At 46.2% G+C, this 18,747-nt stretch overlaps 2 protein-coding genes across 8 annotated transcripts in view; one reads left to right on the top strand and one right to left on the bottom strand.

The window, feature by feature from the left end:
• The window catches only part of LRMDA (leucine rich melanocyte differentiation associated), a 1,782,822-nt gene that overhangs the window by 1,580,499 nt on the left and 183,576 nt on the right, over positions 1-18,747 (bottom strand). The gene's annotated exons all lie outside the window — the stretch shown is intronic.
• Positions 5,206-5,717, top strand: LOC132350324 (thymosin beta-4). The gene has a single exon (XM_059899420.1). The coding sequence runs from the start codon at positions 5,267-5,269 to the stop codon at positions 5,399-5,401; it is 135 nt and encodes a 44-aa protein (XP_059755403.1). The 5' UTR covers positions 5,206-5,266; the 3' UTR covers positions 5,402-5,717.

The following is an 18,747-nucleotide window of genomic DNA, read 5'->3' on the forward strand; positions in this document are numbered from 1 at the left end:
GAAACTTTCTCCTTCTGATTCCTGGTTCAAGTAGCTCAAAACATGGGTTGCTCTTACAGAATTTGGGAGACAGGACCATTACACGGATGAGTAATGTCTGTCATCTTGGGATTAGCCGAATACCTCTGGGATGCCAGGCCTTCCCCAAGCTGGCCCAATTTGCCAACAGGCACAAGGGGTGCCACCTTCCACAGCGCCAAAACACACTGAGGGAGAAAGCTGCAACCAGAATCCTAGTTTTCTCACTCCTCCTTTATCTTATTTTCAGTGCATAAAAGGTGGGCTCCTCCAGAAGCTGACAGAATGTGGATACAGTGGGAGCAGGGAAAAGGAGGGTCTGCTACAGTGCCACTGGCCTTTTTTTTTTTTCCTCAAGGCATCCAGCTAGGGAATGAGCAGGTACAAACTCAGACCAGTGGTCTGGCTTTTAGGGATGCATGGGGCTGTTTCGAAAGAGGATGACTCACTCTCCTGCCTCGGGGACCAGGCCAGTCCCATCCTTCCTGAGCTTCCTCAGCTCCTCATCCTGCACTCCCTTCTGCCTCTATGGCCAAGGTCCCCAACTCTTCCAGCCTTGCCATCAGACCAGCATACTCCTTCCCCATAGTAACTGTCACACCCCACTGTCCATTCAGTTGGCCAAGAGAGCAAACGCAGGTTTACGACTTAAGGGTTCCCATCTATGGGCACAGAGGCTTTCAGACTGAAGCTGTCAGATATCACCTATCCAAATCTCCATCACGCTTCAGAATTCTCCTCAAACTCCCCTCCTTCCTCCAACAAGCCTTTCTCATATCCTCATGTGTTTAGACATCTTGGATCACCCCACCCTCTCCCAGTGCTCTCAAGTAATCATAACAGCTTATATATCAGGGACAAGTTTTAGTCCAAAACTATTTAAGATACAGGGCCCCTTCTCAGGGACCCACTAACATCTATGCTTTTCTCTGCCTCTGACTCTCTCCTCCCCTGAGCCCAGGAAATCTCTACCTAGTACACAGTCAGCCAGTTCTTCTATCATCACACCTTCTTCCAGATCTTTTTTCTTATCCTGTGGCCCAAACTTCTGAGATTCAAAAGGCAGGATCAGACTTTGTTTTCTGCTATGTCATCCCTTATTGAAGAAAGTGAGAATAAAATACCCAAGCTTACAGAAAGGGGTGCAAAGAAATGTAGATTGAACAAGAAAAAATAAAAGATCAGTGACGATCTAATTCAATACCCTGTCAACACAAACATTTAATGAGCGCCTCTTTTTGGCTGGACACTTTCATTTTTTTTTTAACATCTTTATTGGAGTATAATTGCTTTACAATGGTGTGTTAGTTTCTGCTTTATAACAAAGTGAATCAGTTATACATATACATATGTTCCCATATCCCTTCCCTCTTGCATCTCCCTCCCTCCCACCCTCCCTATCCCACCCCTCTAGGTGGTCACAAAGCACCGAGCTGATCTCCCTGTGCTCTGCGGCTGCTTCCCACTAGCTATCTATTTTACGTTTGGTAGACACTTTCATTTCTATTCTCTCAACTGAACTCAGAGCAACCCCGTCTCCAAGTCACAGAGGAGTAAACAGACTCAGATGGCCGAGGACGTCCTCAAAGCTACACACATGCCCCCTCCTCACACAGGTGTACGGCCTCAAGACTAGGGCTGTGAGCTCACACATTTGTAGGGCGGCAAGGCGGAGTGGCTAAGAGCAAGGGGCCAGGTTTGAGTCCTACCTACCCACCACCTACTCACCGAGTACCTCCTAGCTGACCTCCCAGAGCCCATTTCCTCACCTGCAAAATGGTGATAGCAGCCATACACATCTACTTTCCTACTTCCCACCCTCTCTCAATGGATCATTAGCGGATTAAGTCAGTTAATACCTAGAGAAGTACTTAGAATTGTGACTGGCTCAGACTGGATCCTTAATCAACGTGAGCCGCCATCATCATCCTCCTCTTCATCATCACCATCATCATCTCCCCAGCCAAGTCGGGGCACACTGCCCGTTGCAGCCAACACTGCAAAAACTACTGGCTTAACCACGGGGATTGCCCTCAGGCGCATCTGAGAGGGATGCATTTCAGAGGCGCTCAGCTCTGACAAGCCAGTCACCCTTTGGGACTCCAGATTATCCCCACCCAGTTCCAACTCACATGGGCCAGCCTTTCCTCCCCCTCCCCCAAACACCCGTGCGTGCTTTCAGAACTGCAGCGACTCACTTCTGAGAGGTATCAGGCCTGCACTGCATCCTCGATCAGACCTCAAGCCCCCTGAAGATGTGGAATCAAGTCCATAAGTACAATCCTACATTTCCCTAAAACCGGAGATGTAAGCTTGCAGATGTGCTTCCCAGCACAAGGAAAGGAACAGCCCTTGAGGTTTATCTGTTTGTCTAATTTCCTATTACTCATCAGTATCAATGTTGTTTCTTCCCCCAACTTTTTACCAGTTCTGATACTTATTTCTGCCCCACAGTACACACATCTAATCATGCTATAAAATTTGTAATTATTTTAGATTAAGGGAGCCTAGGACACAAATATTTGCTGGCAGGTAAGGTAAAACAAGCCTGACACACCAGCCCCTTCTTAGTTCTTCATCGGGGTCTATGGGCAAACCAGGCCTTCTTTTCGGCCTGGAGAACCTCAGGAGACAGGAACCGAAGTTACAGTTCTGGACAGCAGGGAAAGGAAGAATGAGGCCCACACACTCAGAAATAAGAGAAAGTGAAGAAACAAGACCCCAAATGGTTTTAGGAAACTGTTCCCAGTACAAAGCCCAATCCGTCCTCAATTCTTATCATAAAAACTCAAAGACTTCTCTAATAAAAGGGACCAAGGAAAAGAGGCTAGCCAATTCAACCCTCCAATTTTACGGACAGAAAAACTGAGGCCAGAGGCATGAAGGGACTTGCCCAGCATCTTCTAAGCAAAAGAAAAAAATGAGCATTTAGCGCAGGGAAGGAAAACAATGAAGTGGAAAGGATGCTCGATCTCAAATAAAGACACACGGACACCAGTCCCAGTTCCTCAGCCCATCGAGACATGCAACCCCTCTGGGGGCCCAGACTCATCTGTAAAGTCAGACCTGGAAGAAATGCACAGTAAATCAGTGTCAACAGTTATCAGGGACACCCTTCCAGCAGTCGCATTCTGTGACCCTCGGAGATCCTGTCTTACAGCCTAGTGTTGTTTCGACACAACATCAGAAGTAGTGCTCTAATGTGCACACACTGCACAAGTAGGCAAAGACGCACGCCCGTGTTAGCTGAATGCAGAAGAGAATTTGAACTCACTTCAAGAGTTTTGAGTTAAATATTTTCTTTGGTTTTTTTTCCTCTTTTTCCTCCTGGTAAAACTGCTTGTGTTTTACATACACACATACACACACACACACACACACACACACACACACACACACACACAAGAGGAAGGCCCAACCTCTCTGGCCATTTGGGTTTCTGTTCCCAGCGCCAAGGAGGGGGAGGTAAGCCAGCAACGGTGGCCCACGAGGGCCAACAAGGAGGGGCCAAGCACCCCGACTGTCACCACCCTGAAACACCTGGTCGAGTCTGATTAATGAGATGAGGACCAGATGCTTAAAAATGTCTGTTAAATTAAAAGAAAAGAGAAACAAAGAGAAAAGGAAAGGAAACCAGAAGCCTGCCTTTAATACAGTGCACTTTGTTATCTGTAATGTCTTTCAACCACAGATAACAGAATCAACCACATGGAATCTAAGACGCATGCCAGGTGAAAAAACATCATAAAGACATAATAAAAAGTTCCACCAGTGCCCATAAATTGCTGGGGGACTGTTACAAGGGCAGAGCCATAAATTCTTGATGTTTCCCAAATTAGAGGGTACTAACACATATGCAGATATATTTGTGTGGGTAATTGAGGGCTAAAAATCTTACATTAAACACAGCTCCCTCCTTCAAACGCTGTTAGGGGAGCCTCCAACAGGCGCAGACATCCAGCACACACTGTAGGAATTCAATTTGGAAACCATCATCTAAAGCACAGAGGAGAACAGGAAAGTCATATTGCTATAATGCTTAGATTATCAATCATCTTGACAGTTTATTGGCTTTATCACCACACATACCATTAAAATGATGTCTGGCCTAGACTGTCAGGAGCAAACATTAAACAGACCAGGATTAAAAAGCAGATCCCAAACAGCACTCCAGTCAAGTTTCCCTTCCACTCTGAAATTAGTTAGAGCTGACTAAGAAACTGGCGCTCGACTTTGAAGAAATATACAGCCCAAAAGGCTGCGAGTCAACTCAGACCTGACAAGCTGATAGGTAATGTCATGTTATGGCAAATCTGACTCTCCTGAGGTTGATTTATCACGTGCTCTGTGCAACAGAGTGATCGCTAATGGTGGAAGGGAACAGGAGGGGGAGAAAAACACCACCATCATTTGCCTCTTCTTACAACCAAGGGCTTGCCTCCAAAGGGCCAGACCAGCTCCCCAAAGTGGGCTGGGCGTGCTAATAAATTCACACGACTGAGCAAACATATGAACATTACCCCCACACAGGTTATTAAAGTAATTTTTACAGATTCAGAAGAACTGAATAGCAGCGGAAGAGACATTCATAATTCAAGAGCTCTAGACAGCGCAAGAGTTACGAACCCTATAGTTTTTCAAATGCTTCTGCATGTGTCACTTTGGCAAGGAAATCCCAACACAATTAAAACTATACTAGCACATCAATAGGGCTCAATTGAGAGCTGTGTACCTGCCTTTTACTAGGCCCAGGCTTTAGAGATGCTTCAGGAAGAAAGGGGAAATGGGAAATTCACTGCTAATTAAAGGGAACCTTCTGTGCCAAAGGAAAACTGGGGGCATTTCTAAAATATACATAAAAGGAACACGTTTTCGAATCTCTGCCAACGGTTTGGCTTGTTTCACAGTCCCTAGAACTGTTCTGTGTTTGTTTGGAAGTTACAGAGCCATTCTGGTTGTGATTAATAGTTTGCTTTCCAGTACAAGTTAGTCATTAAGAAGGGTGGGGTGGGGCACAGAGAAAACTGACCGGGTAGGAACTGGCCCAGAAACAATGCAAGTAAGAAATTCAGACCACGTTTTCCAATTTTTTTCACTCCCCTTGGGACATGGGGTCCCCATGTCCTCCCCACTGGGCGACTCCAACATGACCTCTAAGGTGAAAAGACTCATGGGGAGGCACTCGGCGGCGACCACTGAGCAGACCTTACTTTGCTGGCTCGCAACTCGCTCCGCTTCTTCTGCAGCCATGTCTGACAAACCCGATATGGCTGAGATTGAGAAATTCGATAAGTCGAAACTGAAGAAAACAGAAACGAGAGAGAAAAATCCACTGCCTTCACAAGAAACGATTGAACAGGAGAAGCAAGCAGGCGAGTCGTAATGAGGCGCGCGCCGCCAGTTCGCACTGTACATTCCACGAGCATTGCCTTCTTATTTTACTTCTTTTAGCTGTTTAACTTTGTAAGATGCAAAGAGGTTGGATCAAGTTTAAATGACTGTGCTGTCCCTTTTCACATCAAAGAATGGAGAACTACTGACCACGAAGGCCGCGCCTGCCTCCCACCCGCCTGTCTGGCTGGCAGGGAAGGAAAAGAACTTGCATGTTGGTGAAGAAGGAAGGAGGCTGGGTGGGACGACAGGGAAATCTAGAGTAAAGAGCAAGCTGGTCCAAGGTGTCCTGCGGGCTGTAAAATGCAGTTTAATCAGAGTGCCATTTTTTTTTTTGTTGTTGTTGTTCAAATGATTTTAATTATTGGAATGCACAATTTTTTTAATATGCAAATAAAAAGTTTTAAAAAAAAAAAAAAAAAAAAAAAAAAAAAAGACTCATGGGGACACTACATTAGACCCCCTTTTTCTTGTTCCTTTCCCCTAAGTGGGCTTGGCAGTACCTTGGGAACTCTGTTAACTCGATGTTCAGAAAAGGCTCTGGAAAATGATGGGACGAAAGCAGCCACAGGGCATGAAGGAGCTGCCTCAGCAGTCCTGCTCTCACTGGGTACCCCCGACAACAAAGGTCTCCCCCAGTGGGCGGTGCTAGCCATTCTGTGATGCGTCCAACCAGTCGTCTGTCTCCGAGCTGTGCTGTCTGTTTTGCTGGTTACAGGTTGGGAAAGAAGGGTGACAGTATACCATTTGCCCAGGGAAAGTCATTCTCTATACGTTAGATGTCACCAGGAAAAAAAAAAAAGTCATGCCAAAACACGGAATCTGTATGCAGCTGAACACTGAACTTTACACCTGAACGAGCATCTGGGTTTGGGAACCCAGGTGCCACCCACCCACATCCCTCAAGAACATCACAACTCTTTGCACAAGAGCCAGGAGAGAAATAACTAGGAGAAGCACAGCCAGCATCCAAGCTCCTTACACCAGAAACTTCCTCTGCCATCACCTCTGGCTCCAATTTCCAAAGCGCTTTCACTATCAGCGAGGAGGAAACCTCCCATAGCCCTCCCTCCCTCCCTCCCTCCACCTCCCCTCCCAAACAGGAAACAGACAGCATCTCTGCTTTCACACTCAAAGACATCAAGGCACCAAGAGCTCCATGGGGAGATATGTAGCAACCCGTCCATGAAATCCATCATCAAGGTCCCTGGGCACCAGCCAAGGGACCAACATGGCGCTGAGCTTCTTCAGGGACACAGAGGACTCTGAGGACCACGGCCCGTGTCTCCACAGAGCCTACAACCAACCCAGCCGGGCGACACGGCTGGCTCAGCACCGAGCAGAAGAAGAGCTTTCATTCTTTCCACTAGGCCCTGAGCTCCTGCCAAGCAGGGACCACGTCTGCTATAAAAACAAAACCGAGGAGCAGACACCAGGTATGAGTGAAAAAATACATGAATCGTTATTTTTCTTTTAATAATTTATTTTATTTTATTTGGGGCTGTGATGGGACGGAGGTCGCTGTGCGTGGGCTTTCTCTAGTTGCAGTGATCAGGGGCTGCTCTTCGTTGCAGTGCGCGGGCTTCTCACTGCGGTGGCTTCTCTTGTTGCAGAGCACGGGCTCTGGGCACGCGGGCTTCAGTTGTTGTGGCTCGCGGGCTCTAGAGCGCAGGCTCAGTAGTTGTGGCACACGGGCTTAGCTGCTCCACAGCATGTGGGATCGAATCCACGTCCCCTGCACTGGCAGGCGGATTCTTAACCACTGCGCCACCAGGGAAGTTCCTGAATCGTTATTTTTTTAATCAAACAGCAACACAACCAGAGAGTGAAAAGGCAGAACTAACTGTCGGTCTGGAAACCCCAGCTTGGCTGCCAATTCAGGCCCTTCTTCCACCTAGTGACTGAAAGAAGTCAGACAGGGGAGCGGCAGGAAGCTGAAGAGACTCATTCTCTTTTCTCTAAGTCCTCGTAAAACTCGCTCCTCCTCCCCACCACACCTTCATAACGCCAGTGGCCATGCTACACCGAATGCCCACAACTCGGGTCACCCCAGCCCGGCTGTAATCAGAACAGTAAGGCGGGACAGGATTAATAGGCAGAGGAAATACTAAGACATGAAAAAACTGAGGTCTATTTTAGCCTCATCTACTTATGTTTCATTGCCTCCTATCCTGGAAATAGCTCTAAAAGATTCTCAAGAGTCATCCCAACACTAAGCTCACTGGGGGTTTTCTTATTATGAAAAATAATAAGCCTTGAATGTTCTGTGTTTGTGTATTAGGTACTTCACACGAATGGTAGGGGAAGAGCAGAAGTCAGTCTGGCCCAGAGAAGACTCTTAGTAAACACGTGCTGAACTCAACTGAGACATTCAACAGTGATTTGAAAAGTTAAATAAGGCAGTATGAGAGTAGAACAGAAAAGACAAGCCATCAGTGCAAAAACTGTTGTCATTACATGATGCAGGGATGGGAACAATGAGTGTGAGTTCACCCACAGGGCCAGCTGGTGGGGATGGGGTGGATCCAGGACAGCTTTATGGAGAGGGTATGAATCAGCTGGTCCTTGAAGCATGGGTAGACAGAGAAGGGCATTCCAGGTAGGAAGAATATGGGGGGAGGGTGCAGCAAGTATATTGCAGTGGTCCAATAAAGGTGTCATGGAGGGGCGTCGAGGGAGCTAAAGGGGATGGGAGAGACTGTAAGGTCCCCAAGCAGAGCATGAAATGAACATCTCACACTCACTCCTGGTCTTCTACACACTGGTCCTCTCCTAGTGTTTTCTGTTTTAGTGACTTGCACCACTATGGTAGAGATGGCTGGTTGTCCCGATTATCTACAACCATATGTGGCCATGCAACTAAGGTGTGGCCCATGGGATGTGAGCAACTTCTGGGTGGCGACTCTGAGAGGAGGAGACACATCTACAATGTGGCTGTAGTAGTACACTGGCTAGAACCATGCTGATGAAGACAACAGTCTATAGAGATGGCAGCAGTACAACCGAAGGATTCTAGGAGTACAACACCGTGATGCCACTGTACCAGCCCTGCAGCGCTTACACTTGGGCTGCGATGAAGGAGCAATCCGTTCCCGTCTTGCTGACCCACTTTTGAGTCTTTTTATGACAGCCACCCCTGTATCACAACTAAAACAACCCTTATTCATCCAGTTCCCAAGGCAGGCACTCAGGTGTCAGCCTGGACGCCTTCCTCTCCCTCACCCACATAACCTCTCTCTCTCTCACCAAGTTCTTCTGAAGTTAATTCGTACCTATCACAAATATTTTCCTTCTTTATTCTATCTCACTGCAATAGCCAAGCACACAACCTACCCACATCTACTCTGACCTTCTCTGAACCATTATCACACTGTAGCCAGAGTGATTCTTTTTCCAGACAAAGCTGATGATATTCCCTGATGAAAACTCCCAATGGTTTCCCACCATTGTTAGGATAACAATCTTCAATACATACTATAAGGGTTGGCACAATGTGATACCTAACTCCCTCTATTACATCATACTCCACACCAACCTTCTATTGGTCCTTAATACCTCCAATGCTCTCTCCTACCACAGGGCCTTTACACATGCTGTTCCCACTGCCTAGAATGCCTTTTCCTTCTCCTTATTTTAGTTAAATCATACTCATCCTTCAGATCCTAACTCAAGCATCACTTGGTTAGTGAAGACTTCCCTGATATCCCACACCAGGTCAACTGTCCCTATTACTGCATGCACTAATACATACATTTACACACTAATACCTACATTTTTACCCATGAAGCTCCCACAGTGTTTCTATTTATAATTAGCTGGGAGTCTGGCATGCCTCATTTCCTATTAATCTGTTAAAATATGAAATGAATATTACATTTATTTGTCTACCACTCCCTCCTCCCCCAAAGACTGTGAGCTCAATGAGGATAGGGACACCCCTGCTGTTCATTTCTGAATCTCTAGCAGCTGACATGATATTTGGCACAGAGACACTCAATAAATATTTAATAAATGAATGAACTAACCCAAAAAGGAATTAATGGGTGACTCTGGTATCTTCTATAGCTCTTACTCCATTAATACCCCTTGCCCGTCTGCTCTCAGCTTTCAGGTTGTTGATCTGACCAGACAAAACAAAGGTTCTCATAATTAAATTTTGGGGGAAATATCCTGCCTGCTCTTCCTCGCTCAGTTTCTTCCCCTGTAAAGACAACCTACTGTGTGAGCGTGGTTCCCAACTCCCAGTACAATTCCTTTGATATCAATACATAGCCCAAAGGAACCGAGTATCACTGGTACTTAATGATCCATTAGACAGTCACCTTGATGCAAACCAGAAGGTGGTTAATGCTCTAACAAAGTGACTCTAAACCAAGGTAACAGAGGGTGGCAAAGGGATTATGGCTCCTATAAACCAATAGTCACGGTTTATAACGCTAATATTTCATTCACTGAATGAGAAATAGGGCATACTGGATTCCTGACCAACTATAAAGCAGCAGAACTGAATCGCAGGGGCTGTGGCCCGGTTCCCCAAACGTCTTGAGTCCACAGGCCTAACGTCATCTACATCCCCAAAACGGCACTATTTTCCTTTATAAATCCACCACTATCACCCCTGCCCTACACACACACACACACACCACATACAGCACCGACAGTCACCAGCACCAGAAACTGTAACCTCCAAACTGCACCATGAAGTGTTCCAGAAGCCCATGAAACCGCTCTAAAAACCAGCTGACTTCACATTCAAACACAAAATTGATTTTAAAGAAGACAAACACAATGGTGGTACCTATAATAAAGAAAATGGGCTATTAATTGACAGGGGGTAGCCTCACCTCCAAAAACAAGCATCCCCTTGAAAAAGGGGTTCCTTCCTGGCATTTGCACTTTTACACAGTGACCATAAAAAGGCCTTTATGTATTCGTTTGCCGTCTTGCTCTGTGTTTGGGCCTCTCAGGTTAAACTCAAGAAAGGCAGCAAGTGATGCCAATGGGTGATGCTGTGGGTTGCAGGATCATCCCAGGGTCGTGGGGTGGTTGCCTCTGCCTGGGAACTGCAGGACTGGGGCGGGAAGGACAAGCACCAGCCAAGACGAGAAGAGGGGGAAGCGCACCTGGTAGAGCCTGGGGAGAACTTGGAACGCACTGGAAGAAATAGCAAAAGTAAACTTGGGCCCATGCTTGCACCTGCCTGAGTTCAAGGCCAACAAGGCCCTGAGGCCATAGGTGCCAAGAGGAAGTTTATTGTACCGGATGCTTCCCCAAGAAACATTGGCTTAGCAAGGGCCCTAATCCCCATTCTGCAGAGGAGTCAACTGAGGCACACGGCAAAGATTCTATGAATTCAAGTCAGAGGTGACTTTTTTTTAATCTAAAATCCAAGAAGGTATGTAGGCACATGAAAAGATGCTCAACATCACTAATTATGAGAGAAATGCAAATCAAAACTACAGTGAGGTACCACCTCACACCGGCCAGAATGGCCATCATTGAAAAGTCTACAAATAACAAATGCTGGAGAGGGTGTGGAGAAAAGGGAACCCTCCTACACTATTTGTGGGAATGTAAGTTTGTGCAGTCGCCATGGAGCTCAGTATGGAGGTTCCTCAGAAAACCAAACATAGACCTACCATATGATCCAGCAATCCCATTCCTGAGCATATACCTAGACAAAACTATAATTCAAAAAGATACAGGCACCCCTACGTTCATTGCAGCCCTATTTACAATAGCCAAGACATGGAAGCAACCTAAATGTCCATCGACAGAGTAATGGATAAAGAAGCAGCAGTACATATATACAATGGAATACTACTCAGCCATAAAAAAGAACAAAATAATGCCATTTGCAGCAACATGGATGTAATTAGAAATTATCATACTAAGTGAAGTCAGAAGGAGAAAGACAAATACTAGATGATATCACTTATATGCAGAATCTAAAATATGGCACAAATGAACCTATCTATGAAACAGACACAGGCTTACAGACATAGAGAACAGACTTGTGGTTGCCAAGGGGGAGGCGGGGAGGGAGAGCGATGGACGGGGAGGTTGGGGTTAGTAGATGTAAACTATTTTATATAGGATGGATAAACAACAAGATCCTACTGTACAGCACAGGGAACTATAATCTCCTGGGATAAACCATAATGGGAAAGAATATAAAAAGAATGTATATATGCGTATAACTGAGTCACTTTGCTGTACAGCAGAAATCAGCACAACATTGTAAGTCAACTCTACTTCAATTTAAAAAAAGAAGGTATGTAACTTGTTTTCTGGACTCGGTGGCTCAGTGACAGTCCCCTCCCAAACTATTCCCACCAACAGGGAATGGTAAAGTGGACCAGTCAGTGTTGAAGAGGCCATGAAGATGCACCCGTCCTGCTCTCTTCTTCCTGGGCCCACACTGGACTTCACTTCCCAGTCTCCTGTTAGAAAGGTGGGGTCACATAACTAGTTCTCACCAGTGAGATGTTAAAGGGAGTGAGGGGTGCAGCTTTGGGACAGAGGTGGTTAAGAGTTGGTGTGCCTTCTCTATACTCCCCTGCCCCATCCATTAGAGCAACCAAGAGGGTTCCAAGAACCGAGAGGAGAGCCACAAGAGGAAAGGAGCCTGGGCCCCTGAGTGATGGTATGAAACACAGCTCTCCTCTTCTACCCCACCCCCCACTACATACACACACACTCTGCTTTAGACCTGAAATAAACAGACTTGTATCATGTTAAGCCGCTAAGATCTGGGGGCTGGCTTTAAGAGCAATTACTCTTCTCTGACTGATACAGTAACTCAAACTTCACTAGCATCTGGTTTGAGACCTACGTTGGTTATGTTTATTTGTATAGAAGATTCACCCTCTTGATGATGCTGGATTTTTATCCCAGACTCATTGAGTCTGGGATAAAAATGTCACTACGGAAAACCCTCAATATGGAAAAGCCACCAGCAAATATTCAAAAGCTGACCCCACTTCCATGTCTAGAAATGGACCCAGTTCGTCTCATTTGCCCGTTCTTTCTGGTCTCTCTTGCAATGGACAGGACACATACATGGAGTCCACTACTTTTACAGGTAATACTTTTTATTAGGTCCATTACAGCTTTACTAGTAAGACACACACACACACACACACACACACACACACACACACACCCCAGGCAAATATGGGAGCAACTGGGAATACATTTTGCAAGGAGATAAATATGCATTCCAATCAATCAAACAAACACTCCCTTGTCTGAGACTGCCAATTAAAAATGCTTGTTTCAAAGAAAAGTTTGTATACAGTTTATTCAGGATGCTTATCACATGTTTAGAAAAGAGTAAACCACATACTGACTCCTGCTGGAGTGACAGGCAGAAAAGAAAAAGCCACTTAAAAAACAGCATCCCAGCATCCTGAATCTCCAGAGTAGCCCAAAAGGCACACTTCAGCTTGGCTGAAGCCTACACTGAGTTTCTAGAAAGATGTCATGAATGGGTGGCACCTGCAATGGGACAGTCTGTGTCTTAGAGCAGAGATAAGATGCAAAGAGCAGATCTGACAATCTGTCCAGAAGGCTGGTAGCAGATAGTGTGGTCTTACTCTGGAGTTGGGGAAACCAATGCAAACACACAGATCAAATCACGTGGCTAAGTATTTAGTGAGCATCTACTACATCACTTGGAAACCTGTGGGAGAAAGTGAATTTGACTACTTCAGAGCTGAATGAACTCTCTGAGATCATGTGTCACCTCTCAGCTATGAGATCCTTACTTGACCTCCCAACCTTGGTTTGTTCGTCTGTAGGACAGGGATAATACCCTGGTCTCTAGTGGTAATATTCTAAGGATGTAATTAGCTAACAGATGCAAAGCATTTAGCAAAGGGGAGCACACAGTTTATTTTAGCTGTCACTAGAACTCTAACAGTAACCATCCTGAGGGGCTCAACAGTGTGTGTCTGTGTGAGTGGGTGTGCATCCCCGTGAGTGTGCACCCGTGCGTGTGAACAGTGTTCCATGGCAGCCTGGGAGTCATTGGGGGTGCCTTCAGGACTCCCACGAGGAAGTCAGTCAGGCAAGTCTCCAGCCTCCCAGCCCATTCAGAAACAGCTCAGTTTGAGGCTATTCTACATAGTGAGGTCCCACATAACATTTCACTGGTTCTTCTTGGCAGAAAAAAAAAAAGTTTAACACACTACTTTAATTTTCCCTCCCACCTCTTTTTTTTTTTTAAACCATTGAGGATATTGCAGGTTGGGAAACAGAAGTTAATCCAAGTCCTCTCCCTCTCAGCTCAATTATCTTTTCATTGAACCACGCTGGAGGCTGGGGATGAAGAGGAACCGATTTTCTTCTCCCTGCCAAGCCTGGGGCTCTAGTGTCCAGACCTTGGCTCTGGCCCAAGGTCATCTCAGGAAAGCCTGGTACAGCAGGGAAGAAAGCACTGCTACCATCATCTCCTGGGGTGCAAACACCCCCTTGTACCGCAAACTGTTAGGAGCACTGCCCTAACTCACTGTGTTAGACAAGGCACTGCTCAGGCCAGCTCCAGACCCAAGTCATGTACCAGGATAATCAGAGTCACCGTCGTAGCCTCATTATACAAGCAGTAGCCAACACTCGTTGGGCATTTACTTTTTTAAAAAATTTATTTATTTTTGGCTGCATTGGGTCTTCGTTGCTGCGCGCAGGCTTTCTCTAGTTGCAGCGAGCGGGGGCTACTCTTCACTGTGGTGTGAGGGCTTCTCATCGCAGTGGCTTCGCTTGTTGCAGAGCACAGGCCTTAGGGGCGCGGGCTCAGTAGTTGTGGCGCACGGGCTTAGTTGCTCCATGGCATGTGGGATCTTCCTGGACCAGGGCTTGAACCCGTGTCCTCTGCATTGGTAGGCGGATTCTTAACCACAGTGCCACCAGGGCACTGGGCATTTACTGAGCATTTACTTTTTGCCAGGCACTCTATACACATTATTCCTTGTAAACTTCAAGACAATTCTGTGAAGCAACATGCTCTGATCATCTCCATTCTGCAGAGAAGGAAATCAAGGCCCATGGAGTAAGTAAGTGGGCCCGCCCAACCAGCTGGAAAGGATGGAGCCAGAAGCTAACCCAGGCAGCTTGGTTCATTTCCCATCCTCTTCACCAGTACGTATACTGTCTCCCAATCTCACACCCACGCCTGGATAAGACACACTGGCAGTGAGAGGTCAAAATCATGGGCCAGTCAAGGGCAGATGCATTTTAGGAATGGGGGGGCAGGGTAGACACCAGGGAAGGCGGGGAGACGTGGGAGGTAGGAACTTCACACCTCAAGCAAACTAGGTACGTAACAAAACTGTCAATGCTGCTCCTCTAAATCCAGGAAAACCACCAGGAAGAGGAGACACTGAGGGAAATGTCTGGATCTCACCGTCCCAGTCATTTCCATCAACACCCTTCCTTCGTGCCCCCATGTTCCCAGCCTGTGTGCCCAGGTCAGCACTTGCCCACACGAACCTGCTTCACTCAGCACACATGCAACTGTTTTCCCTCTAGGGGGCTGCTTTAGAAGGAGAACCCACAGTGCCTCTTGGGGTTCATCTTCCCAAAACCAACTCACCCCCCCCCATCAGGCTTCTGAAAGAGAGAATTCACAGGTCATACCCCTGCTAATACTCTGCCCACTCACCCATCCTAGCTCCCCCTTTTAATTTCCCCCATTATGCCTGGATCAGTTTCCTCACCCTGTGCTAATTCCTCTCCCTCTCCAGTGTGTATACCCTTCAGATGTTTGCAGGCTATTATCATGTACCCACTTAGTCAAGCAGCACACATTAAGGTTCTTTTCATCTTTCCTCATAAATCAATCCCTTAATCCCTCCAAGCCCTTTAATCGTACTAGCTGCTCCTCTCTGAACTCCGTCCAGTTTCCCCTAGTCTCTGATAATGTTGTGACACAAGGGTGGATGCGAGGCTCCAGCTGCTGACTCTCCAAGCTGCCTGAGCATCAAGGAGTCCCGCGCAGGCGCACACACATGGACCCATCTGGGAGAATGGACACCTCGCCTTACCAGCTCCCAGCACCCTTTGTGCAGCCATATCGTCTATCTACAGAGACGCAGAGAGCTCTCCAGCATTTTGGTGCCATACAGAATTTAAAGGGAAAAAAAAACCTGCAGGAAGTTTTACAGCCCCATAAGATTTTCACTAGCAATTCCTACACACTCCCTAAGAATAGCAATAATGCCTCTGAGATCCAGGGGCATTTAAGAACCCAGGAGAAGGCCATTTTGGAGCCCCGAGCCATAAGCAAATTAAAACCAAAATGAAGCACCACTACACATCCACTAGAATAGCTGTAATTAAAAAGACTGACAACACCAAATGTTGGCAAAGATGTGGAACAACCAGAACTCTCCTACGTTGTTGGTGGAAGTGAAAATGGAATCACCACTTTGGGGAAAGGTCTGGCAATTTCTTATAAAACTAAATATACACCTACCCTAGGACCCAGGAATTCTACTCCCAGGTATTTACTCAAGAAAAATGAGAATAGGGATTTCCCTGGTGGTGCAGTGTTTAAGAACCCGCCTGCCAATGCAAGGGACACGGGTTCGAGCCCTGGTCTGGGAAGATCCCACATGCCACGGAGCAACTAAGCCCGTGCGCCACAACTGAGCCTGCGCTCTAGAGCCCGCGAGCCACAACTACTGAGCCCACGTGCCACAACTACTGAAGCCCATATGCCTAGAGCCCGTGCTCCGCAACAAGAGAAGCCACCACAATGAGAAGCCCGCGCACCACAAGGAAGAGCAGCCCCTGCACCCCGCAACTAGAGAAAGTCCGCATGAAGCAATGAAGACCCAACACAGCCAAAAATAAATTAATTAAAAATAAATAAATAAGTGGCCCCATTGACAAAAAGAAAAAGAAGAATATATGTACACACAAAGGCTTGTATGCAAATATTCACAGCAGCTTAATAGCTAAACCTGAAAACAGGAGAGTGGACAGCTGTAGTATATGCATACAATAAGAGACTACTCAACAGTAAAAGGAAACAAACTACTAACATATACAACATAGACGAATCTCAAACATATTGTACTGGTGAAAGAAGCACACAAAAAAAATACTATATGATTTCAATTGTAAGAAGTCCTAAAACAGTCCAAATCAAGCCATGGTTGAAAAAAATCAGCAGAGTGATTGCCTCTGGAACAGAGAGGGCAGGGAGGGAGTAACAGGGAAGGGGGATGAAGAAACTTTCTGGGTTGAGGTCAGGTTTTACATTTTGATAGGAGGTTGGATTACACAGATGCATATATGTATCAAAATTCATAGAATGTACATTAAAGTCTATGCATTTCTCAAAGAAAAAAATAAAGCAATATTGAACTCTAGTAAATGATATGATGCTAAATGTTTACGGTGAAGGGTACTGATGTCTGCAACTTACCTTGAAATGCATCAAAAGTGAGATGAGTTGAGGGACGGACAGAGAGGCAGGATAAAGTGAGCACAGTAACATGTTAATGGGAGAACCTGGATACCACCTGGGTGGTGGGTATATGCATGTTCACTCTACAATTCTTTCCACTTTCTGTATGACTGAAATGTTTCATAATAAAATGTCAGAGAAAAAAGAAAAAACTTGATCCCTTCCATTGTTGACTCCTTGTAGACCCTGGAGCCATGAATGCCACACTGATATGCAACATGTTTATTATTCAGTCATCGTCTCAACCACTTGCTTCTCGTTCTAGATGTGGCCCCCTCACCATTCCCCCCACCCACGCCTATGTCCTCCCTTCCCTTCTCTCCCCCATTTTCTTAGTGTCAATTATCTACATCCTTAAAAGAAATAAGAAGTTCATCCAAGGCTTCTTAATCTAAGATTCCTGGGCATCAGAGTGGGGGCAAGAGTGAGGTCCACACACCACCTGAAATGGTATGAAAGATTCTATATTGCACACACGTATCTGCATCTTTCTGAGAACAGGGCCCATAGCTCTTATCAGATTCTCATGGAGGCCCGTGGCCCAGGAAGGCTCAAAGCAGCCTGAAGCCCTCTTCAGCTGCACTTCCAAACGTATGCCAGGACAGGTAATGTTTCCAATTTAGAGATCACCTGCATTTTGGAACACCTGTGTTTTTAGCTGTGAAAGTGCCTTTTCATGGAATACTCATCTCATGTAGAGGGAAAAGGGGGCTGCCTGAGAACCAGTCATTTGAGAGCCTGTGCCCGTGTACAGCCCCTCCAGCCATGAACAATAAGATCAGGGTTATTAAATGTAAAATCCAACTAAAATCAGGACATACACTACTGATCAAAATTTTTAAGATATTGATCATAAAATAAATCAAATATTTACTGAACACTTAGCATGGTGAATTGCATAAAAAAGAAATCAACTTTTACTGAGGACCTACTACATGCCAGGCACTTTATATATGTTCTCATTTAATTTCATTCTCCACTGATATATACCTCACTCGCCTTGTTTTACAGTTGTCTTATAAACTGAGCATCGAATAAATTATCCCCTGAAAGTCATCCAGCAAGAGAATTTGAATCCAGGTCTCCTGGGCTCTAAAGTCCATTCTTGTCAAAACCTCTCTAAGCAAGGACTCCAAGTACCACAGTCATAGCTCCAGAGCTTGGTGAAATCTCCTCCACTTCAAATATTCTGCCCCACTGGCTTTAAAAGGCCCTAAAATGACCTAGAAATGCAAGCATTTCAGACGGCAAAACTTACTGCCTAAATACCCTTTATCTTCAGAGGCAGCATCTCTTTCATCAGAGATGACATGGAACTATCCAAGTCTTGGTTTGAAAAACTCCACTGCTGCCAAAGCAGAGAGTGGATGGGCTGGGGTGTTGGAAGGGACCCAGCAATGTCATCTGTGTCACCTTTGTGCCCAGTGGAAGGAGGGTCATCTTCCCTGGAGCTTGGGGACCACCATAAGTGTTATCACCTGGGTTTGCAACAACGGAGGCTATGCAGAGCCAGCTTGCCCCGGGGCACTGCCTTCATCTTCTGAGAAGTCTTTAAAGTTGTCTACTGGAGGGAAGGTGAATGTATGACACTGGCCATGACTTCCAGATTCCAGGGATTTCTGTGGTATAGACCGCACTTCAGCCCACATGCCTCAGGGCTCTGGACCACCAGGGGGCCGCCCTTTGGCCCAGATGCCTGCAGGGTCTAGGGAAGAGTGACAGTCCTGATCCCATGAAGGGCAAAAAGACAGCTCAGGGGCTTCCAAGAACCACTCTGGCGGCTCTTTGGCCATCTCTTCCTCTGTAAGGCAGGCCTTGATGTTTCAACTGCATTAAAATGCTATGAGGACGAGAAATAAAGACCC

This window comes from Balaenoptera ricei, chromosome 16, assembly GCF_028023285.1.
Source record: "Balaenoptera ricei isolate mBalRic1 chromosome 16, mBalRic1.hap2, whole genome shotgun sequence".
Lineage (NCBI taxonomy): Eukaryota > Metazoa > Chordata > Mammalia > Artiodactyla > Balaenopteridae > Balaenoptera > Balaenoptera ricei.